This window comes from Pelodiscus sinensis, chromosome 1 (assembly GCF_052426305.1).
Source record: "Pelodiscus sinensis isolate ZL-2025 chromosome 1, ASM5242630v1, whole genome shotgun sequence".
NCBI lineage: Eukaryota > Metazoa > Chordata > Testudines > Trionychidae > Pelodiscus > Pelodiscus sinensis.
The window spans coordinates 121,620,944-121,645,420 of NC_143052.1; the positions used below are offsets into that span (position 1 = coordinate 121,620,944).

At 40.9% G+C, this 24,477-nt stretch overlaps 2 protein-coding genes across 5 annotated transcripts in view; one reads left to right on the top strand and one right to left on the bottom strand.

Annotated features, from left to right (window-relative positions):
- The first annotated feature begins 1,591 nt into the window (after window positions 1–1,591).
- On the top strand, window positions 1,592–14,521 carry LOC102452653 (uncharacterized). The gene is made up of 6 exons (XM_075898864.2): window positions 1,592–1,857; window positions 2,045–2,378; window positions 4,070–4,311; window positions 5,157–6,994; window positions 8,251–8,394; window positions 12,390–14,521. Exons 2-6 carry the CDS (start codon window positions 2,103–2,105, stop codon window positions 13,559–13,561), a joined length of 3,672 nt encoding a protein of 1,223 aa, XP_075754979.2. The 5' UTR covers window positions 1,592–1,857; window positions 2,045–2,102; the 3' UTR covers window positions 13,562–14,521.
- A 4,298-nt stretch (window positions 14,522–18,819) lies between these two features.
- INTS13 (integrator complex subunit 13) overlaps window positions 18,820–24,477 on the bottom strand; it is a 46,432-nt gene continuing 40,774 nt past the window's right edge. For all 4 annotated transcript variants that reach the window (XM_006127680.5, XM_006127679.5, XM_006127677.5 and 1 more), the window contains exons 16-17: window positions 22,383–22,518; window positions 18,820–20,042 (exon numbers count right to left, since the gene is read on the bottom strand). In XM_006127680.5, the coding sequence (XP_006127742.2) occupies window positions 20,003–20,042; window positions 22,383–22,518 (176 nt within the window). In that variant the 3' untranslated portion in view covers window positions 18,820–20,002. The remainder of the gene's footprint in view (window positions 20,043–22,382; window positions 22,519–24,477) is intronic.

Below are 24,477 nucleotides of genomic sequence, written 5' to 3' on the forward strand. Positions count from 1 at the left end.
AATGGGACTGTGAAGACAGAAAATCCAACCCCTTGGCTGGGACAAAATATTTCCTATCTGCTCTGCGGTTAGGAGGAGGGACAGAGGCTGGTGTTTGCCAGCGTGCCTCAGATGGTTCCATAATTGCCTCGTTGATTGGTAACACTAGCTTAGAGGATGTCTCTGGTTGGAGTATCTTGAGCAGTTTGTGTTGTTTTTCCTGTACCTCCTGCAGTACAATGTCCTGAGATTGAGCTACACGCTTGAATAAGTCCTGAAATTGCTTCAGATTGTAAGCTGGTGGAAAGGAAGACTAGGGGAAGACAGTTTTGTCTGGAGAAGAGGACTGGGGAACTGTGCAAGTCAGAGTGAGGTAAATCGTCATCTTCATCCACTGCCTCAGCTTGGGTTGTTACTGAAGGTGTGTGGAGGAGGAGATGGTGAGGAGTGTGTAGTGGTGGGTGGAGAGTGCATTACCGTATGTGCTGGTGTGGATACTGATGTCTCGGGTGAATTATGATGGTGGGAGGAATAGGGGCGGTACTGGTTCCATGGCTCCCAAGGTGGCCATTGGGGTAGGAACTGCTAAGGTGGATAAAGCCAAGGCTGATTAAACCATAGAAATGGTGATGGCTGGTGAGCTGCTCAGTGCTGAGTGGAATGCCATGAAATCACTGAGCCTGTTGGGGAGGAATGCTGTGAGAACTTGCTCTCCTGGTCAGTGCCTGGTGACGATGGTGTGGCTGAATAAAAACTAGGTTCCAAAGACTGTCAGTGCGGACTCATTTAATAGATTCTTGGAGAATGTGGTGGTGAAAGGGCACTCAACACCAGCAGAGACAGTGCATGGGGCTGTGGTGCTCAGTACGGTATATGATGTGTATTACGCGAAACTTTCTTTGGCTCTGGTGCTGGAGTGTGCTTTGTTTCTGACTGATGGAAGCCAAAATGTTCACTCAGTGCCAAGGTGTCCGTAAGCGCTGGGGGCTATGGCATGTCCGATTTTGTCAGTGCCAATTGGGGAGCAGCACTTTGACAGAGGAGCTAGACTTCCTCATTTTATAGGGAGTAAGGGTAATTTCGAAAGAAGGGGTTCCTTTCGAAATAACCGCGTCTAGACTGCGTTTCTTTTTTTGAAATAGGATATTTCAAAATAACGCCCTGACGCAATGATGCGCAGGAAATTCAAATCCGTGCTTCATTTGCAATTTCGTTCCTCTGCATTTGCATTCCTCTCTCGAAAGAGGAATGCAGTGTAGACATATCCTTATAGACTAACAGATTTATTGGAGCATAAGCTTTCGTGGGCAAAGACCCACTGCATCTGATGAAGTGGGTCTTTGCCCACAAAAGCTTATGCTCCAATAAATCTGTTAATCTATAAGGTGCCACAGGACTCCTCGTCGCATTAGCCACATAATCTACATCAGCAGGAACTATTTTATACTGGTACTTATAATACTTTACCCCCAATGTTAAAAAGATACCTAAAAACATAATGGATCTAATTCATGTTCACTGCTACTCCAGTAACCTCAGTGGGGTGGCATCGGGGATGAAACTGAAATGACATATTAACCCTTGAACTGCCTCTGGCCCTATGATAATGCCTTTCCCCATTACAATAAAAAAAAGCCTGCCAGATCAGGTTACTGCTCAGTTTCCAGAGGCACTTCTCTAAGCCATATGTTGAAGGCCCCCCTCATGAGGCCCTAGTCTAGTATTTCATCTCCTAGAGACCAGGTGGTCTTCTCTCATGACAGAGGCAGAAATGGGAGCATCGCTCTCTAAAGGCAACCATGTTAAAAAGCATAAGAGGCTGTTTGTGTTTTATGGTGTTTTTCAGGAAAGACTTTTGAGCTGAGCTGAGCAGTAACTGTGAGTATTGTGGCTTTTTCAAGGTAGCTTGACGTCTGTAAGCTAATCATTTTAGTTTAATGCTCACCTAGAATTCAACAAGTCGGTTCTAACTAACACAGTTTAAGTCTTAGGAAGCTTTAAATCTCTCTGTTTTCACACATGCAGCTGACTGACTGTAAACGTGCGGGTTTTTTTCATCCTACAGCTCTGCAATGCAATGAAGCTGCAGCCTCTGATTAGCACACACACACACACACCACACTATGGATGCCTTGAGAATACACACTGGTACTGAGGACAAGTTTCTTGTCTCTGAGTCCCATCTGTCCCTGGAGAGACAAGTTTTACCAACACTACTGCTTCTTGCACTGGTATCTTTCTCAGGATTCATGCCTGCTGTGGTTGCCAAGGACTCAAATAACACATGTGTGGAGATCCAAGTACTTCAAGGCATCCCAGACACAACAGCCATGATGGGGAAAGTATTTTACTACTCAGTACCACCATTTGCCTTTCAGGGAAAGATAACCCACTACAAGGTAATACTGAGTTAAATATACTACTCTGTATAATACATTATTAAGGTAGGTATTTACTCTCGATTTTTGCAATAATTGCTAGTTAATTACAATACCGCTCTGGAGAACCTGCGGGGAGTGGGATTTTTAATAAGACTATTTTAAAACCTGACCTCCTGTAACTTGGATTTCAGCATAACAATTATATTGCTTACATTAATTGTATATTAAAGAAACACCCAAATATTTTTTAGGCACTAAACCAGGGGTGGCCAATCTGTGGCTCTCAAGCCACCTGCGGCTCTTTGCTCAGAGAAATGAGGCTCTTAGGGTTACCATACGTCCGTGTCCTCATTTTTCCGGCTTTTTAAAAACACAAAAAATGTCCTGGATTCAGAGAGGGGGCTCGATTTTCATTCAGAGCCACATACCTGGACTGTTCATGGCTGCTCTGAGCACATGCCCCAATGCCTGGATGGAGAAGTATGTGGCTGCGGCCGCAGCTCTGGTGAGATCCAGGGTGTAACTAAAAGAATAAAAGTTTCAGGCTGCCTGGCTCTGGCAGAGGGGTGGGACATTGGGCTAGAGTGGGGAGGAGGGGGCTGAATTGCCTGGCTCTGGAGGAGGGGGAGGGCATTGGGTGGGAGCTGGGGGTGCCAGGCTCTGGGGGGGGAGGGGGGTAGAGTGAGTGCATTGGGTTGGAGCAGAGGAGAGCTGGGGGTGCCTGGCTCTGGGGGAGGGGTGGATAGCTCTTTGCACTACTATCCACAGCTATTTTGGCTCTTAGCGTCTAACTGGTTGGCCACCCCTGCACTAAACAGTCTTTAGCGTTAAACATGGCTGCTGACTGCAGTCTCAACATTTTTTTTTGTAACAATGTCAGTGTTTCCAGAAATCCTCTGACCTGCTCATTTAATGGTTTAATACAATGTCTACATTAGACAGAAAGATAAAACTTAACTTTTGTTAGGTGCAAGACTTGGTATTACACACTATTGGGAGAAAAAAGTGACTCCTCCTCCAGTGGAACTGTAGTTTAGTAAAATATGGATGGTCCTTGTAATGGAAAAACACCAAGAATGTACACAAGAGATGGGCCAAGACGAGGACAGGTCTTTAGAAATGCGATCACCCTTTTTAGTAGCTTCAGGAGATAGTCGAGTAAGTCTATAAAGTGCTACCAGACCATTTGTTGTTAGTCTGTACAGGATACACTTAAAAAACAACACATGTAGATGGTATCATGAGCTTTCATGAGCACAGCCCACTTCTTCAGATGACCGGAGTTCAGTGAAGAAGTGGGTTGTGCCCATGAAAGCTCGTGATACCATCTACATATTTTGTTAGTCTATACAATTTTACCCTTTTTAGTGTATTTACAGGAGAGTGCCCCAGTCAAAAATGCAGAATCTTTAGCCATTTTTCCTTGAATATTAAACTGGCCCTGAATAAGTAATGTATGATGTAGAACACTGATGTTTTATTGCAACTTAGCCTTAATAAAATCTTGCAAAACAAGACAAAAAAAAATTGCCATGAAATTAAATGAATTATTGATAGCTTCCAGCTATCTTTAAGGATAGCTGCAGCTGGTTCTGTTATAGCTTAGTCTTTTCTTCATAGAACTCTTGATATATATTTTTCAGTTATAAGAGTGATGTCCATGTGCTACTCCTCAAACTCAGTTTATCCTTTGTCCCATTATTGAACAGTTTACTTTGGCCAGTGGTGCAGAATTGCCAAAATGGTTGGAGTATAATCCTAATACAACTACACTGCAAGGACTGCCAGTGAACGAGAAGAGTGGAGAATACCACCTGAATGTAGCTGCCTACGGAGATGTATGCATTCAGAAAACACCAACAGCTAATGTAAATTTCACTCTTCTTGTTCAGGAGAGCATTTTGATCCCAGAAAAGATGAAAGGTTTGAGTCACATGCCCAAGGGTAATATGTAAGTATCTTTAATTTTGGCAACTTAACAAATGCATTTGGCCAAAACCACCAAAAAATATGGATGCATCCACCAGCTGTAGGATTTATTTATTAAGGAAAAGTGAAGTGAAGAAAAGGGTGAGGGAATGCATGTTCAATGGAAGGAGGCAGACACAGGGTCAGATTTACCTTCAAGGGGGAGGAAGGAGGCCACATGACTCCGGCCTGCCAGCGTACCAGGGGAGGGAAGGAGGAAGTAGGGTGGCTGAGGGCAGAGGGAGGGGCTGTGGTACTCAGAGCGATGTGATGACGTCACTCTGTCGTCCCTCAGGAAAAGTTTTTTTTTTTAATATATAGAGAGATATGGGGTGAGGAAAGTAATAAAATGAACATGGGGGAGGGGAAAACTAAGAGGCGCAAGAGAAGAAACACTTTTCAGATTTTCATTTCCCAACAGACAACAGGCAGATGCTAAGTAAAGAGCAAATATATTTGGAAACAAATAGAACCCCCCTCAGTAACTGAATAAGTACCAGACAGTTGACACACCACAAAAGGAGCCAGTTTCTGTTCTGACCCAGAAAAAAAAAAAAAAAAAGACAAGCATGTCTGAAACTGTATATTGTGAGATCAGGATAGGGGATCATGAAGCTAAATCTAAACAACTGTAATTACATTCTAATACTACTTGGATAGACTGGGGACCTGAAATTTATCCAGATAAGAAGGAATTTAGCTAAAAGGGGGAGAGTTACACATGTCAGTGATGTGTGTCAAGGGACATAGCCTAAATTCAAACAGGAATTTTCACATCAAAAGCCGTCTGATAGAAGGGTTTTACCGTCTACATTTCTTTACTTTCAGTATCAGTTCTGAAAGGTGTACAAGGACGGGTTCTGTCACCTCTGCTGAGATCATCATCCACGCGGCAGCTGAATCGCTGGATGTTCAGGAACGCCTATACCTGGTGTGCACCATGGCAGAATATCTCCATCTGGATCCCACTTCATTGGCCCTAAATCCATATCAGGGTTTGGTACACAGAAGCAGGTGGAACCTAACAGTATTGGCTGAAGATACTAGTCACATCAACTTCCTAGAAAGCCATTATATAGGGCTCTATTGGCCTGTTGGATGTGGAATTTTTGCAATGCTCTCAGAACTAGTTCAAGTTCTAAGACACAATGTTGATTCACACCGTCTCTCACAGCTCTTAGGATATGAAATTGCAGGCTGGAGAATAATTAAAAGAGAAGGATTTGAAAGACAACATTCAGGAAGACAACCCAGACAGTTAATGTTTACACCAACACCAACACTGAAAGTGACTGAAATTATTGCAAAACCAACTGAAGAAGAGGTCTTCACTACTTTGCCACCAAAGTCATTATTTTACCTACACACAGAGACTGTGGTCTCCTCTATGCAGAGTTGGTTATTTTTCCATGAACTGAGCACAGCTATCACCAATTACAATGATCTTATTCCACATTTTGAAACAAGCCAACAGAGTTCAGGAGCCTTAGAAATAGACCCATCATGGAATTTTCCAAGTAAAAGAGCAATGTCTAGTACTATTTTTCAAGAGCGCTCTGCTTTTGCTTTTCCTGAACTTTCACCCTCTTTGATAAGTACAGCAACCTCTCTTTCAATAGAATTTAAGGGACTGCAAAATACTGTTTCTAGTATGCCACTCTTATTAGAGCAACCACAATCTCACAAACTAGAGTTGGATCCATTCTTACAGTCTAGTAAATCAGAGCCACTGCAGCACCATTTTCTATCAGTCCTTTCTTTTGACATCACCGAGGCAACTGGTAAAGGTCAGTTTTCAAGACCCATTTACACTTTAATGACAGAAACACGTTATGAATGGCCTCTGATCTGGCCAGAAGTGTCTCGTAGCTCGGCACTTCAAACATGTTTTCTAGAAGAAATATTGACATCAGTTTATAGCCATCCAAAGGACAGCATCTCTGATTATGACCATTTTCCTGAATATGGAATGCCATCTAGTACAACCACCTCTCCAGAAAAGTTGCCTTCAACACCCACATCTACTTCACTACACCTGGCATTATTTGATTTTACACCTTCCATTGATGATATGTTTCTACTTTTGTCAGGAAGTAGTCATTTGAGTCAAGAGGTATTTAATGGCTTTGAATATATGTCTAAGTCTTTTATGAGTATCCCACAGACAGACAGACTTCCATTTACTGAAGAAGAAATCTCCGATTCTTCTATAATCCACATAGGTACAGCGATTTGGGATAGAACATCCAACCCAAGCTCTGTTACCTCAATATTGGATTCTTCTATTTTAAGTAGCACTTTCCCCAGTGATGCTGGAACAGCTCAAGAAACAAGCCTGACAGCTCAGTCCTACCCTAATAACGCTCCACTGCTTTCTCTGCCTACAGATTTTGCTGGCTTTCAAAGCTCTGAGCTGTCCAGACCAATGAAGATATTTGATTCTTATGACAGGAGCAAACTCAGAACATACAATCATTTTCCAAGCATTTTACCTAGTGGCACAAAGGTTTTAAATCCAGACAGATCTCTTGTAACCAGAATAATTTTGCCAAACACCACAGTGTTTACCCTGGAGCCAATTAAAGTGTCAAACATCCCATCCTACACTGCAGAAACATCTATGAGGACTATGTTTAATGCTGCTTCTCATCTGCACAATGGACAAGGTATGTTTTAGGTTTGTGGCTTGTCATTCATGGTATTTATTGAAATGCTGACTAATGTGTAGGAGGTTGGTGGATTCTTTGCTTGATTCTAGCAGACATGAGCTCACATCCATCATCAAAATATTAACCTTAGCAATGTAGGAGAGGGGGTAGCAATAGAATGGACTCAAAGACTCAAGTATATCCTTTAATCCTAGAGGTGGTACCTTTCTGAAGCCAGAAGCTTGCACTATTACTGCTCATGCCGCTTACTTTGTGGATAATAGTGTCCCTGCAAAAAAACCAAACTATAAACAATAATTGTAGCAGATCTTAAATACTAGAAAAAGAAAGTTAAGCATTTTGATTGTCAAAATATTTCTATATTTTAGAGTGAATTGGGTACTTGTCAGTCTGGCCATTTTCAGCATACTGCCCCATAACCACACTTTACAAAATCATTTTTGTGAAGTGTGGTTATGGGGCAGTATGCTGAAAATGGCCAGACTGACAAGTACCCAATTCACTCTAAAATATAGAAATATTTTGACAATCAAAATGCTTAACTTTCTTTTGTTTTAATTATTGAGATTCTCAATGTTCAGTCATTTATCAAAGGCTACAGGTGGAGGAGAGAACCCAACCTTAGGAAGATCTCCCCATATTTGAAAGGACATGCCATTTGGTGCTTTTCCAAAGTATCTTTTTAATCCAATAATGACAGTCATTCCAGTGCACGGTTCAGTCAGCAGTGTCTACAAGAAGAGGTGGGGAGGGCATGTGCTATAGAGTCAAGAAAATATTTCATTACTCCCTTCCCATTTGACATTTGGCTATTCTCAGGTTCAACTTGATACCCAAGTGATCTTTAACATCAACTCACTGCATAATAAAGTTAATGTCTCACGTGTATGGATTTACACATTCAACATGCTTTACAAAAATTAATGTATTAACTTAATACTACTGTTGTCACCTGGCATTATCCCCATTTTAAGAATGGGAAATCAAGATGAAGAGATTAAATAACTTGACAAAGATCACACAGTGAATCAATGGCAGAATAAGGTAGAAGCCACTCAAATGAGGAAATTCATATTCTAGTATTCTATGGCTCCTACCTCATTCACTCATTTTTCCCCTCCACTAGATTTTCTCTTTTTGGTAATCACATGGTTAACCCCTCAGCATTAGTAACATTGGAGCAAATCAAAACAAAAGACTAGACTCTCTCTTCTCTAACACTGTAATAAATATTAATCATTTCTTTTTCACAGAGCTGGTACAGATGCCCTCTTCACTGGTCTACCAAGATACAAGCACTTTGCCAATCCCCACATATGAAGCACTGCAATCTACAGAAGTTGCATGGGTTCATCTTCTGTTTTCTGTGTCACAGGTGCTTCACGACATAACTCCAGGTAATACATTGAGCACTGCACATTTGCAGATATTCACTTTATACCCATGGGTATCCATGTTTCCAGATGTCAATGCAGATATCTTCAGTTCAGTTTTGTGAATACAGATGGGGATACAAAGTTTGTATCCACGCAGGACTCTAGTAATACAATTACTTTGGAAAGCACAAGCATAACAAACTTCAGTGTTTCTCAAATGCAGAGTGGCTCCTCCACTATATTCAGAAGTTAGAATATATTTTTCTAATCTTGTAAGATCTCTGATGGCCATTTTAACTATCGGGCTTTCTTGTGCAAGAAATTCATGTTGACTGTCTACACTGGCCTCTTGCGCAAGAACAGTTGCGCAAGAGAGCTTATTCTTCAGCGGGAGCATCATAGTTCTTGCGCAAGAAGCACTGATTTCATACATTAGAACGTCAGTGTTCTTGCACAAGAACTCCCCACCAGTGTAAACAGGCAGAATGTTTTTGCATAAAAGCGTCCGCTTTTGCGCAAGATCGCGCCAATGTAGACACAGCCTTGGAGTATTGTGTCCAGTTCTGGGCACCGCATTTCAAGAAAGATGTGGAGAAATTGGAGAGGGTCCAGAGAAGAGCAACAAGAATGATTAAAGGTCTAGAGAACATGACCTATGAAGGAAGGCTGAAAGAACTGGGTTTGTTTAGTTTAGAAAAGAGAAGACTGAAGGGGGACATGATAGCCGTTTTCAGGTATCTAAAAGGGTGTCATAAGGAGGAGGGAGAAAACTTGTTCATCTTGGCCTCTGAGGATAGAACAAGAAGCAATGGGCTTAAACTGCAGCAGGGGAGGTTTAGGTTGGACATTAGAAAAAAGTTCCTAACTGTCAGGGTGGTCAAACACTGGAATAAATTGCCCAGGGAGGTTGTGGAATCCCCATCTCTGGAGATATTTAAGAATAGGTTATATAAATGTCTATCAGAGGTGATCTAGACATTATTTGGTCCTGCCATAAGGGCGGGGGACTGGACTCGATGATCTCTCGAGGTCCCTTCCATTCCTAGTATTCTATGATTCTATGATCTCTCGGTCTCCCTGGATTTTCCAGGACTCAGTTAGAAGGCTCCTTCCTAGTTCTTCATGCTTCAATTCAAAATCTTGTCCCGCCGCCCTTATTTACTTGTTTTACTATAGTTTGGAGATCAGGGTTCCTTTGTGCTCAGTCCCATACATACAGTGAGACACAGTTGCTGCCGCCAAAAACTGGCCATCTAAATGCACAAAGGACCCTCTGGAGCTCTACACTGCTTTCTACCTCCTCTTCCCTTCTCCTGTTCGTCAGCACCATATGGAAATACCTCATGACCTTTCTACTCATAGCTCGTTGATTTTTTTCATGCCTAACCGTAGGCATGAAAGTGCCAAAATCAAAAGAATCCCACCTAAAATATGTCCCTAGACACCCCACCACAGCTATTGCTTTGACCTGCATACAATACTCTAGTCACGTAAGTGCATTTAAATTAAGTCTGTCTTAAGCAGCAACATGTGAGAACAGCCAAAACTGGTTGCATCATAGAGGCAAAAGTCTTAAAGATCAAACAAAATTGCACTGGAAACCATGGGAATAAAATAATTGCAGAAATGGGGCCTGATATTGGAAATGATCCCTTTTATAGGTTACAATGCAAAGTATATTGCAGCAATACCCTATGAAACCTTTTGTACAAAAACACATTTTATTGTAGTAGTCAGGTAGCAATACTGATTAGAAGAAAGTAACAGTTTATATGTGCATTGTACACCAATGTACAAATTTCTTTATATTTATCTATATAAATGTTACACCCTAAGTGTAGCTACATTTTATAATAGATGTGGTTTTAAAAATACAATACATACACACTGGCTGAAGTACACTACTGACAAAATTTCAGGTGTTAATACAAACTAAAGTTAAAACATCTGTCAAGTGAGGTAGCCCCAGGTTTCTTTGAGAAGTTCCTTAGTCAAAGCTGCCAGTCACTGGTGGTTCATATGCTAATGACAAAAAAAAAGAACAATAAAAGGACACATATCTGTGTTGCCAAGGGGCAATGGTTCTTTCCTTGAAGGATTCGGAGGCAATAAGCACACAAATTGGGTGAAGTTTTAAAGATTTTACTAAGCAAATATCAAGGTAAAGTACAACACTTAATATCAGAGTAAAGTACAATGCTTATTAAGAAAGTCTTAGGATAGGATACAATGCTTACTAAAAAAGTACAATATTTATTAAGCCTAAGCAAACCTCGAAATGCAATGCAATGCATACGTCCCTTCTGCTTTCGGGAACCCCCTGAAGGAGGACAGCGGACAGACCCCAGTGGCCAGTACATAGCACCTCCCGCAGCTTCGGTCTACGCCGAGGTTCCAATGTTAGGAATATCCTTGGCACTTATATACTATCGGATCTATATTACTCACACCAATTGTTTTGAGAACCTGGCAAAATTGCTAATACATCGACTATTTTCCCAGGCCAAATAATTAGCTTTAGCAGGCAGTAAACATTCAACATAGATAGCTATGTGATCTTCCCAGACATTCCCTTCTTCTTGGACCAGGTGGATAGCCTTGAAATGGGTCGTAGAGCCTGTTAAAAGTAAACAGTGCGTTCCTAAGCTGTACCAGCTTAAGCAAGCAGTTAACTCCTTAAGACGAAGAAAATAGTGAGAAGGAAACAGCATAAAGGCTTCGTAGAGCATCCAAGCCTGAAGGGAGATGCAGGTATAAAAGTAACGATTGTTGTACACCACCTAATTGCCTCGATATCACAATCGTCTTCTGCATTTCCACTACAATATCCAAGAAGTAGAACTCAAATGGCCCTGCAAGGTGGTAGTTATACAGTCATTTTAAAAGCATGTATAGCCACCCAATCTAATGCAGATTAAAATATGAAATAGCTTTCTTCCAATTTAAATGGTCTAAAGAACTACTGACACTAGCATAAAAAACTCAAAGATGTAGACAAAAAAAACAAACTTGAAACCAATAAGAAGCAATTAGAGGAGACTCAGAAAAGTAGCTCAATCTGGGGTTAAGATTGGGTACATCTGTCCCAGAATACCCAAACTAAAGCAAAATGAAGGCTCTCTGACTCTCATTAAAGCAATATCACTTTCTGAAACACTCATAGGCTATGAGTGTTGTTTTTGTGCAAAAACCGGCAGAGCGTCCACACTTCAAGTGCATTTTTGCACAAGAAAAATCGACAGAACAGAGGGGTTTTGCCGGTAGAGCTATTCCTCTCCTCAGAGGAATAATTCCTTTTTGCGCTACAGCTCTTGCTCAAGAAGGCAAGTGTGGACGCTTCGGAAGGGTTTTTGCACAAGAAACCCCTATGGGAAAAAGCACGGGAAAAAGCACAGGTGCTCTGATGGCCATTCTGCGAATGGCCATCAGAGCTTTCTTACACAAGCATGTCCATGCAGTGGGGACATTCTCTTGTGCAAAAGCACATCGCTTTGAGGTCTGGATGCACTTTTGCACAAGAACTCTTCCACAAAAGGCTTCTTGCACAAAAACCCTGCAGGGTAGACAAGGCAACAATGTGAGCCAATCTTTATCTAAAGAGTATTTAAAGTTGAATCATACCTTGCTATGTAAGATTAAGTGATTCTCCCAGTTAAGGAGAAGGTAATAGTTATGATTATTATAGAAACACAAGTGCAATGCTATAGTTTCCTAATGAAGCAGGTAAGAGAGAAGTGAATGAAGGGTATCTTCAGCATAGATGCAATATATCTCCTCCAGCATATTTTGCTTGTGGTAGAAGTTACCTATTACAGAAGAAAGAGTAATTTGTGGTGATCGAGAAAGGAAGGAGCAGGGGATGCAATGGAGAAGGGGCAGAACATACTTAACCCAGATAAAAATCTATGAAAAACTGGTTAGTTGCCAAAGGTGTAAAGGTTTCTTTATTATTGTTTTCTGTGAGCCAGCTGTTTGTTTCTTGTAACTTTCCGTCTCCATTTCTTCATCCTTTGTAGGTCAAACAAATACTTCCCCTGAAGTTGTTAACTCCATTAAATTGATAACAGCAACCATTGGATGCAAGTTCGATTTTTCAGTACCCGCTGACACATTTTATGATCAGGAAGATGGCAACACAACTCAGTTGACCCTTCGAATAAACCCAGTCGATGGCTCTCCCTCAGGGCCAGAAAGCTGGCTTCAGTTTAATGCATCTCTTCAAACCATGTCTGGCTATCCACTCAATATTGATTTTCAATATTCACCTCAGGAGTTTGTACTATCTGCCACTGATTCAGGGGGTCTGACTGCTTGGGAACCTCTCACCATTGAACTTTTGAGGCCCATCAGTGTCCCATGCCACATTTATACTATAAGAACAAAAAATAGTTACCACTCTTTCCTGAGAGAGAGAGAAAAGGTTGGTTTATTCCTTGACAAGCTTTCTAAATATTTAAAATCTAGCAGTCTTAAGAGCATCACACTGACTGCCCTCAGACCTGGGTCCACTGTAATTTCGTGGTACAACAGGTCTCTGTGTACAAGCACCAACAGATCCCAGAGTCTGTGCTCAAGAGACAAAATCCAGGAAGTGCTGAAAAAACTTAGAGTACCTGATGGGAATGTCAGCCCACACTTTGCTGAGGCAATGTTGCCAGAATACAAAATTTACATTGTTGAGAATGTTTCACATGAAGGAATCTGCTTGCCCACTCCAGAGCCATTTAATGGATCCTTGATTCTGAACAGTACCTTCCCTACATATAATGAAGAGAACAATTGCCGGATTAAAAATGCCTTGCTAATTAGCTTATGTGCAACCATTGTGATGACTCTGATAATTGTTGCCCACCGTTGCTATAAATATCACAAGATTCTTGAATCACAGTCCATGACTTTTCATGGCAGACCACCAGGCTATGGTGACCTGGAAATGGGCATGCTGAAACCCCGCAAAGCACCTGTTCTTCAACGGGAAGTTTCACCCTCGTCACCACAGTTATGGATACCCGTGCTACCTTCTTCCCAACAGCATACTTGCAGGCCCAGTGTAAGACTGCCCCAGTCTTTACCACCTTTCCAGCCTCCCAGATATCAACTCCCACCTCTTTATGAAGCAGATATTACTAGCCAAAGTGACCAAGGCAATATTCACAGAAGAGATTACCCTAAATCAAGATTACACTAAGAATCGGTCTCAAAAGAGGTATATTTGTCTATTAGGAAGAAAATGCACAGAACAATACGATTCTTAATGTTGTATTCTGTTTTAAATTTGAAAAAAGGTATTAAAACCCTGCAAATTATAAGGTGGTGTCACAATACAGAATTTTGGAATTAACAATTGGTGCAAGTATCAGAGGGGTAGCCGTGTTAGTCTGAATCTGCAAAAGCGATGAGGAGTCCTGTGGCACCTTATAGACTAACTGAAGTGTAGGAGCATAAGCTTTCGTGGGCAAAGACCCACTTCGTCAGATGCAACTGGTGCAAGATGCCAAAAAAAACCCCGATTTAAGTTACAAACCAAAAAGGTTAGGGGTTTGTTTTATAGCAACGGATTGATATAGATGAATTGAAAAGAGGCAAGTACTAATACAACTTAGGCAGTGGTTATATGTCTTAATTTTAATGACCTCTTCAGGTCAAAATAGCACTTCTATTCCCTCTTGGTACGTTTTCCAAATCACCTAAGTGACTTTGGCCCAGATCCTGGAATTTAGGAACCTAAATACCTTTGAAAATCCAGACCTAAGTCTCAATGAGTCAGTAGGATGAAGCCCCTGGATATTTAAGTTATTTTTGAAAATGGGACTTAGCTGGTTTTGAAAATGTCACCTGTCAGTTACTCATCTCAGACTTGGGTATGAGTAAGAGTCACTCCTGTAGACTCTGGATATTTAAACTTATTAAACACACTCACACTCTCACTCCATTTCATCATCTAGAGCAGTGGTCCCCAAGCTTTAGAGGCTCCTGGGCGCTTGGGGGCGGGGCCACTCATGCGCCAGGCGCCCGGGGGGCGGAGCCGCACGTACTGGGGCATGCCAGGGGCGGGGATGCCCTTACACCCGGCGCCGGCATGTCCCCCAGGGCTGGGGCCGGCGCCGCCGCCCGAGCCACGCGCCTGGGGCCGGCACCGGCGCTGCACGCCCGCATGTGCCCCGGGGCTGGGACCGCCCGAGCACCGTGCACCAGGCGCCGGTGCACATCGCGCGCCTGGGCCTCCAGTGCGCCGCGCGCCGGGGGCAGGGCCGGCTCAGGTTGTCGGCGGGCGCACACAAATGCCCTGGCGGGCGCCATGGTGCCCATGGGCACCGCGTTGGGAACCACTGATTTAGAGCAATGCAGACTGCCTAACTACAAAAACAAAGCAGTGTTTTTAAAGCAAGATCACAGGGCAAACATGTAAATGAAAAACTGCACCGACTTACTTTCTTGACTGTAGACCATACCAGCTTAGGAAACTGGAGGTTCCAGTGCCACAGAATATTCAAAGATGCCATAATAGAAAGAATTTCGATGTAAGGTGTATTTGCAACAAACTGGAAGCACACCAGTTTTGTAACCTAACATATAAGATATCTAAATTGTTCATTAATTCACATACTTCTGTAGATTTGTAGAAATTCTCCTTCAAATTAGCATCTCCTTCCATTTTATGCTTTTTGCAATTCCACAGGATCACATGAAAGAGCATTATAGGAAAGATGCATCCATGAAATGCACTCTGCTGCAATGTTGCATCACGTTAAAGAAATAAAGGCAACCCACGGGTGTTATAATGTTGAAAAAGATGTGTCTATCCTTTAAATATACCAACAGCTACAAAGTAAATCCTTGTAGGATAGCTATTTGTTCTCTGCTGATGCTGCACTCTTATAAAAGTAATGATATTTTGCACTTAGAACATACACACACACACAAAAATGGAATGAAAAGAACAATCTTGATAGAGCTATAAAACATGGATAAACAAAACCGGCTTTTCAGCTAATGGAATTTACCCAGACTGACTTGTTCCCCCCCCCCCGCCAAGAGGCACTACAGGTTGAAGCTCTCTAGTCCAGCAACATCTGGGGTGCAGCATGAGTTTAGTTATCCTGTTTGTGACCAAGTTTCCTATGGTCCCATAAAGTTTGCTTAACAGCCACCAGTCCAGACTCTCAGTGTTCTCAGCTACTAGTTTATCCCTGATTGAGCCCCGTAAAGCATTGGTAATATTGTTACACAATATTGACTTATTGTGGTTTAGAAAATTCTCTGGTTCAGCACCAGTCAGGTCCCCAGGGTGCTGGACTAGAGAGGATCAACCTGTACATATAAATGTCCCTTCTTTTTCCACCGGCTTATATATTGTGGAAAGCTCTTGGAAAATGCACTTCCAGACATAACTTCCAAAGACAAACAATAATGTATCATTAATTTATATTGAAGACTATTAGAACAGCGCTACTGTGGACAAAAAACATTGAAATTGTTGACAGTATCACCCTATACGTACCGGTGTTTTTTTCACAATGGCAGTTTGAATCATTGTGAACGTGGCTGCAATAGCCTGGTTTAGAATCAAGGATGATTTGCTGAATGAACTGAGGGCACTAGTTCAGTAGAATAGTGTTGCATCTATCCACAAGCTTCTTCCTCAGGACCATTGCTGACATACCTACAAGAAGCCAACCAATTGGTTACCAGGTTTCCAGTTGATGTAAATAAGAATAGTTCCACTGAAATTAAGAGAGGTATGCCAGAGTGCACCAGCTGAGGATCTGGTCCTCTTGTTTGGTAGGCTGAACAAGATTTGGAAATATTTGATTTTGAGCAACCTGTACCTGAACTTGCACCACTGTAGTGAATGGGAATTTTGCCATTGACTTCAGTGGAGCAGGGTCAAGTCCATAACAAGCCTACTCAGCCACAGGAACTTATTACCCCTCATGCCTGATCTGTCTCATATTCAGTACTCTCACATCTTGTTTCGAATTAGATTGTAAGATCTTCAGAGCCAGGACTATGCACCTGCACATTTGTACTGTATCTGGCACAAAATCCTGATGGGGGCCTGTGGGTGCTACTACAATAGATGCATCTATTTTTGCACAGCTTCAATCATGCTGCCAGCAATCAAATATAGCATTGTGCATAAAACTAGTATTTTTTTAAATTAATGGGCCATCGTTGAAAGATTAAAACATGTTAAATGTGGTAAGGTTGGACAGAAAGTCACCCAAACTTTCAATTTCTGATAAGCCCAAAATGCTGTCTTAGCTGTTTGTTCAGCTCTACGAAAAGATCCAGCTGTTTTAGTGTCCACTTGTTTGACTATCTTGACCCTAAAAGTCCACCTTATACAAGTTTATTAAATCCCTCCAGAGAGGGGCCATGAGTCTTTAAAGATGCTATTGCAGGGGAAGGGTGGGGTTGAGTATGCATCAGAAGGCAAGAAGAAAGATAATTAATATATAACATACAATACATTTAACAAGCTCACTTCACAGGATTGTTGTGAAACTTAAAATGAAATCATCATGGCCCCAACTCAGGAGTAAATGTAAGCATATGCCTCACTTTGAAGTGTATCAAACACCTTATTTACTTCAAAAAGATTGCTTACATCATTAATAATACACATATGCTCAAGTGCCTTAGAGAATCAGGGCTCATTGGTTTGTAAAAGACTTTGAGGAAGGTCTTCTAGAAGAGCAAAGTATTTTTACTGAATCATGTGTAGCTATTTAGGTTGTTTATGTTTTTAATGGAACATGCAGGATTTCTCTTCTTATGATTAAATATTCACGTGAATATTTTAGGTTTGCAGTCTAATATTTATAGAACATCAGGAGTGGAGATAGAGAATGCCCAGATACAAAGGATAAGCACTTCTGCTTGGTGTTTGTTACAAAACAGAAGTAACTAATGCTTAATGTTCACATTGAAGTAGGGATCTGAATGATTAACAGGTAAGCATCACCTGTAATGGGTAATGCTTACTGGTTCCAGTTAATCCATGGGGACTGAAGCATCTCCCTGCCCGCTGTGGGCAGGGGGCTTCTCCAGCCCCACGGGACCACAAAGGTCCAGCCAGGTGTGCCACAGGCAGGGGGGGGTTCCCCCGCTGGCCTACTATAGCTGGATTGGAGGGCTGTTCACCTCCCCTTTAATTGGTTAAACATTACATTTTGCTGGTTAACCGATTAAATGGGATTTTACAGCCTTAATTTAAACACTTAACATCCAGATTCCAAGTCTTCAGTATAGACAGCAGGAAGTTCACATCAGGTAGCTGTCTGAGGCTGAATAAGTTTTAAGATGAGAAGCTGCCATAAAATTTTAGGTGCTGCAAGAAGTGAGGATGGCATCAGGTCTGCTTTGGCCCTATTTTAATCTTGAACTCAACTAGTCCACAGCCAACCCAAATTCATGTGAAATCACTTTAAGATGTGACTGACATAGCTCCCAAACTTTTAAGTTAATGCTGTAACTTCATCTTTGGGACTTGGCATGGTGGAAGCTTCCTGCTCCCTACATCCCAAGGCTGCAATCTGTCTCCGATGGTCCCCTGCCAAGGGTTTGGTGGCACAGGGGCCCATGTGCCTTGCTCCTGCTGGATGCCTCACTTTTGTGTGTGCACTGTGGAGTGAGAGGTGCTGTGACTTGCTGGCACACTCACTCATCACAACACAGAGAGGAGTGAGGTAGCAGCAGCCCAGTGGGAGATGATCAGACAACTCAACCCAATTGTGACAGAGTCAGGTTGTCTTTGGATCTGAACTTGATATTTGTAATTTGGTCCTGTCAGGCTGCAAGGCTCTAGGCAGCACTTTTGTTTCTGCATCAGCACTGAACCACTGCCTCAACATGGTGCTAGGAGATACTGTGTTACAGGACATACTGTGTTTCATATAAAAGGTGGAAACAAAGGACTTGAGTATCAGTGGCCATTAAAGATTCTGTAGTACTCTCAAAAGAAGCGAGTCTTTACAACAGCGGTTCCCAACCTTTTCCAGATGAGAACCCATTTTGACGAATCAAGAAGACTTGGGAGATCCTGGGCCATTCAAAAAACGTGTAAATGGCTCCTTAAGAGTCACCTGTGGAGACACCTGGTGACTCTTTTGAAATGTAATGGTGATCCATATTTGGGTCCTGACCCATAGGTTGGGAAACTCTGCTTTACAGAAATCTTTAGGATCAAACCTTATTTAAAAAAACAAAACAAAAAAAAACAGTCCTGTCTGCTTTGAGAACTTTCAGTATCTGTACGCCTCATTTATAAATGTAAGATTTTTCCCCAGAGTCTTTGGTCAACATTTTCCCTCTTCCAGCTGTTATGAAGTGCTGCGCAATGATTGTTTTCTTCTCCCAGAGGTCACTGGATTCCATTGGTGTGGCACCAAGCTTTGAGAACCTTAGCAATCTCCACATAAATATAAAATATGACAGACAAAATATCATGCAAGTACTCTTTATTTAAGTAACCTATAGGATCTGTTAATAATTACACCAGGCGACAAAGTAATCATCATATATCAGGAAAGAACTATGTATTTACTCAGTAATTACATTACATAACAATCACTTTGAAGCTCAATATTGTGCTTCTATGTTCTATGCCACTAAGTGGACAGCAGTTACAAATGTAAGTAAGGAGTACTCACATGATATTTGTGTTCTGATCCAGCCATCATCATCATCATTTATGGCCTTCATACTTTGCTCAGTTAAAGAAACTTAGCTATGTGACACACTAACTTTTTCAGAACAAAAGCCTATGCACCAGCTACCCTTCTTCCTAATGTAAGAGCACAGGACAACATCTTGCACTGTAGAATATCCAAGTCAGTTTTTTCTTCCAGCTGCCATCAAGCAAAAGGAAGTCAATCCAGCAGAAGATGGATTAACTCTGCTGCATGGAAAGTAATTAATGGGTTCAGGCCCTGTTCTCTGTACTAGCCCATTACCAGCTAAAGGTGAGGATCTTTGTTTTGTTAGTTCTGGCACAAATAGTAACTAGAAAAACTTTGTTTTCAAACTGGGTGTTTCTCTTGATTGAATTAATAATTAATCTCTTAAAAAAAGTTCATGCTCTCACCCCAATCATTTATACTTTTGTGAAGGTTTTAAACCATTCTTTACCTCACCTCCCAACTGTTGTTCTGGAACAACATGCTCTGAACACAGGAATTCCAGATTAAGAGTCTGAATTCAACAGATATTTGTATATTTCTCTTCTCCTAAACCATGACCTCTTGAAAAGTTGCATCTAAAGCTAAAATGTATCAATACAACAGAAAAAGGCTCAAGTTTTTAAAAAATGCTTGAATATTGTGCTTTTTAATATTAAACAGACTTAAAAAACAGATTCCATCATTTAACAGGTTTTCTTGTGTGTGTAGTAAGAGAAACATCCTTTCATCCTAAAATATGATACAATACATCAGGTCAGATCCCATTTGCACACAATTCACTGCATGTAATATGCAAATTTAACATTTAATAGAAAAAGGATAAAATCAGAAAAATGTAAAACCAAAACAACAGACCTATACAATCTTATTGAAATGTGCTGATATCAAATCCAGCATAAAATATTTATGAAACAGGGCTAAGCTTCGTTCTTTAAAAAAAAAAATTATTGTCGGCTGGCTTTTCCATTTTCTGTTGTTTCCAGTCTGAAATAGAAAAATAAGACAAGAGAACTGGTCAGTTATAGCACATATAGTTTATTTGTAATGCACTCACATTATTAAAAATAAAAGGCAAGTATCTGATTTTATATAAAAATTTCTTTGTACTTGTATAGAATCCCTATACTATCTTTCCAGAGATTTATTTATGCAGTAATCATTAAGCCATTGGCAAGTTTGTTTTCAAGCTACTTTCCATTTACAGCTAGGATAAATGAGCAGTAATTTGCACATATAAAATCACAGTTAAGACTGACATTGACTGTAGCAGTCGTTAAAGACAAGACAAAACCACTGACTCGTGTCTGACTGTGGATGGTCCTCTTCTCTACAGCTGTATCTATTTCTGTCAAATCCTTAATAGTATTTAACTTTTTTGCTAAGGTTGTTGAATAATCGCAGTTTACCCAAGATATTTACTAAAAAAAATTTGCAAACGATAATTATAGTTTGATACAAAAAGTAACCAGAGTTTGATAAATAAAAGATAAACCAAAGAACTAGTATTTTTCAGTTCACCTCATAAGTACTGTCGAGTAATCTGTCGTAAAAAAGCAATTTACACATTCAAAAACAAAAAACATGTAAATCTTAGCGTCTATAAGTCATACTGCTTGGTTCAGTCAATCGCTAAGACAAACAAGTTTGTTTACATTTGCAGTAGATAATGCTACCCACTTTTATTTACAATACCATCTGAAAGTGAGAACAGGTGTTCGCATGGCACTGTTGTAGCAGGCATTGCAAGTTATTTTTGTGCCAAAGATGCTAAACATTTGGATGCCCCTTCATGCTTTGGCCACCATTCCAGAGGACACGTTGATAATGCTCATTTAAAAATAATGCGTTAATTAAATTCAACTGAACTCTTTGGAGGAAAACTGCAGAAGTCTCCTGCTCTGTTTTACTACCATTCTGCCATACATTTTTGTTATGGCAATCTCAGATGACAACCCAGCACATGTTAATCAATTTAAGAGCATTTTCACTGCAGACAAAACAAAGGTACCAGTGTCAGATTTCTGAAGATAGCTACAGTTCTCTGACCCAAGGTTTAAGAATCTGAAGTGCTTTCCAGAATATGTGAGCGATGAAACAGGGAGCATGATTTCAGAACTCTTAAAAGAGCCATACACTGATGTGAAAACTACAGAACCCAAACACAATTCCTCCACCCCCTTTCTCCAAGCAACATTCTTCTAATGGCATCTGACTCTCATGATGAAAATGAAGTGCCTAACTCTGAACTGCTTTGGACTGTTATCGAGCAGAACCCATCATCACCATGGACTCTCATCCTCTGAAATGGTGGGTGAAGCAGGAAGGGACAGATGAGTTTTTACCACAGCTGATAAGTAAAGTAAATAGCGTGTGACACCAGCTACAACAGTGCCTGTTCTCACCTTTTAGGTGACATTGTAAATATGAAGCAGGCAGCAGTATCTCCCATAAATGTAAATGAACTCGTCTGAGTGATTGGTTGAACAAGAAGTGGGACTGAGTCGACGTGTAGACTCTAAAGTTTTACTTTCTTTTGAATGTAGTTATATTTTGCACATAATACCATATATGCAAATTCAACTTTTACGACAAAGAGATTGCACTATATTCTTCAATTCATCTAATAAATCTAAAGTGAGCACTGTACAATTTTTATTTTGTGTTGTAACTGAAATCAATACATTTGAAAATGTAGCAAACATCCACCAATAATTAAATGGTATTTTATCATTGCTTAATCACACAATTAATTTTTTTAGTCACTTGACTGCCATATATTTTTCCCTTTATTTTTATTCTTTTGATCAAGTGGTTGATCACTTCCATTCTAACAATTATTTGATTGAAGCTGGACTTGTGGGGAGACAGGGGATTTTTTGTTCCTTTAATGCATTGTATAGGATGCAATGCTTTTCTCTCTGCCATATTTGGTTTATGTGTTTTTATACAAGGTGTGGTCTTGGACGCTAGACTGGCACATAAAGGATCCAAGTTCGAGTCTTTACCTCATTTCCCATTCGGCTCCCTTTAAGCATAAAGAGGATTATACTGTGTAGACAGTCATTAGGATAGAAGGAAAGGAGCAAGCCCTCAAGACAACAGGATGGCATTCAGTCCTGTTCAGTTAGGGGAAGGATTGCAATGAAGTAGAGGCAAATGAATGAAAATGGAGATAATTAAATTTATTGGTTTTAAAAAACAAATCTAAATTTTAATTAATGCTAGAGATAAGGAATCTTAATAGATTACTATAATGATTAATTTATTCCTATATATAGCACATTGGCTGTTGTAAAATATAATTATGTACTCAGCAATACAAACCCATTTTCCTCTTTAAGATGTTGATACAGCTCAGCTTTATTGTTGACAGAGTTCAGACGTCCAATAAATTCTTGGTGTTTCCTGGAGTTGGCTGTATTAATTCTATTGCTCCACAAAGACAGCAAGGACATTGGCCCTAGGATTAGATTTGAAACAGAATCAAGGTGATTTGCTTAATGAATTCTCAAATTTACAAAAAAATTATACTGTGTATACAGCACTAGCACAGCACATAAGACATGGTCCCTGCCCCAAAACACTTATACCGTCGGTTAGATGAATACAACAGCTGCAAACAGGTGCGAGGTTTAGAAACTAGGGATCTAAGTAACTAGTCAAGTAGTCGACCACCTGATAAACCTAGGCTTATTGGGTAGTCTAGTTACTATTCAACTACTTGCTTCCCCCCCGACCTTGCTGCCTCTATTTCAGACGCAGCAAGGCGGGGGAAGCAAGAGCCATTGCTGGGGGGAGCCAGTTCAAAAGCTGATTTCCCCCAGCACCATCTCTGGGAGGCAGGGAAGCAGAAGCGCAGTGGGAGACCTGGCACAAACCAGAACTCAGCAGTCCCGCTGCGGGTCCCCTGCTGTGGCTCTTACTACATGTAAAAAGCAGAGCCACAACAGTCCCAGAGCTGGTGCAAACCAGGATTGCTCAGTCCCTGCACATCTCACACCCAGGAGCTAACTCCCTTATTGACTAATTGATTAGTCGACGGAACTTCCATCGACTACTCAATTAGCTTATTAACCACTACATAACACCCCTATTAGAAGGTATAAGGTTATGAGGTTACCTTTCCTCAGTGTTAGTTCTGTATAGTTTATTTTATCATTTCAATACATTTGACAAAAATGGAATCCACTACTCTATGGACATGAAGCTGGGCCAGGCTTTGTGCCTGGGCAGACTGGTAAATGGATCCTCAGGAGGCAAACCCCATCCCAGTCACACCCCCAAAACAGAGTAGGAATTGTTCTTCATCAATCCAACTTTTGTCCCAAAGGCAGAATTGAAGTTGTGGCTACTGCACTGTAATATATGGTAGGGGGGTCACCAACAGGGGCAGTTTCTCCCCTTGATATCCCAGCCTAGAGACTGGCCTCTCCAGCTGAATGATAGTGACTATGACAAATGGTCACTGTCCTTTCAGCACCAGACACTGCTGACAGCTTTGAAATATAGCTTCTCAGCCAGCAAGAATGGTAGCCCATTAGCCCAAAGAACTCCCCACAAAGAACCATCAGCAGCAGTGGGAAGAAGCAGAGCCCTCTGAGCTTTCCAGCAGCATGTGTCATACTGGAAGAGAGGAATCTCTGTGAATTACATCATCCCTCTCTATTTTTTGTAGACTGCTCCAGAGAGTCTCCACAATGCAGATATCACTAGCACCTTCACCAACCACCACAACATTCCATTTTATATAATATGTCAATTATTTAATATAGTGGGTTTCAATCTTTTTTATAGCTGGATCCCTAAAAAATTTTAAACAGAGGGGAAGATCCTTTTGGAAATTCAACCAATGGTCTGCAGATCCCTATCACAGAAGTCTTAGTTTGAAAAATTATGTTGTATAAATGTTGTAGGTGCTCAGCATGGCATTTGTTGCAGCAAGAGAAAGAGTACTAAACTTCTATTGTAACAATACTACTTTCAGGTTTTGACCTGTAGGTGGGGGTATTCAAATACTTTGGACTGATCAGAACAACAGAATCCCTGTTCTGGGATCTGAAACTTTATGTCATAGTCCACCTTTTGCAGTCCCTTTTAGACATAGTCTGCAGACTCCTTGATCTGCAGACCACAGGTGTATTATATCACACAAAAGTTAGAGAATATCTCTAATTAAACTAAATATAATTCTTCAAGTTTCTCCAAGAGTCAATTCTTCTGTAGGTAACTCTTAGACGTCCACTACTAAATCTCATTCTTTCTGTCTAACTCTAGACTAATTAACCTACATTAGTGACATCTCTATACAAGGAAGTGAATTTTGAACTCAACAAATTTAGAACCTCGTCTAGGACTAGACTGTGATCCTTATTCACAGTGAGAAGTTCCTTATTCCAGACGTAATTCCACAGAAATCAGT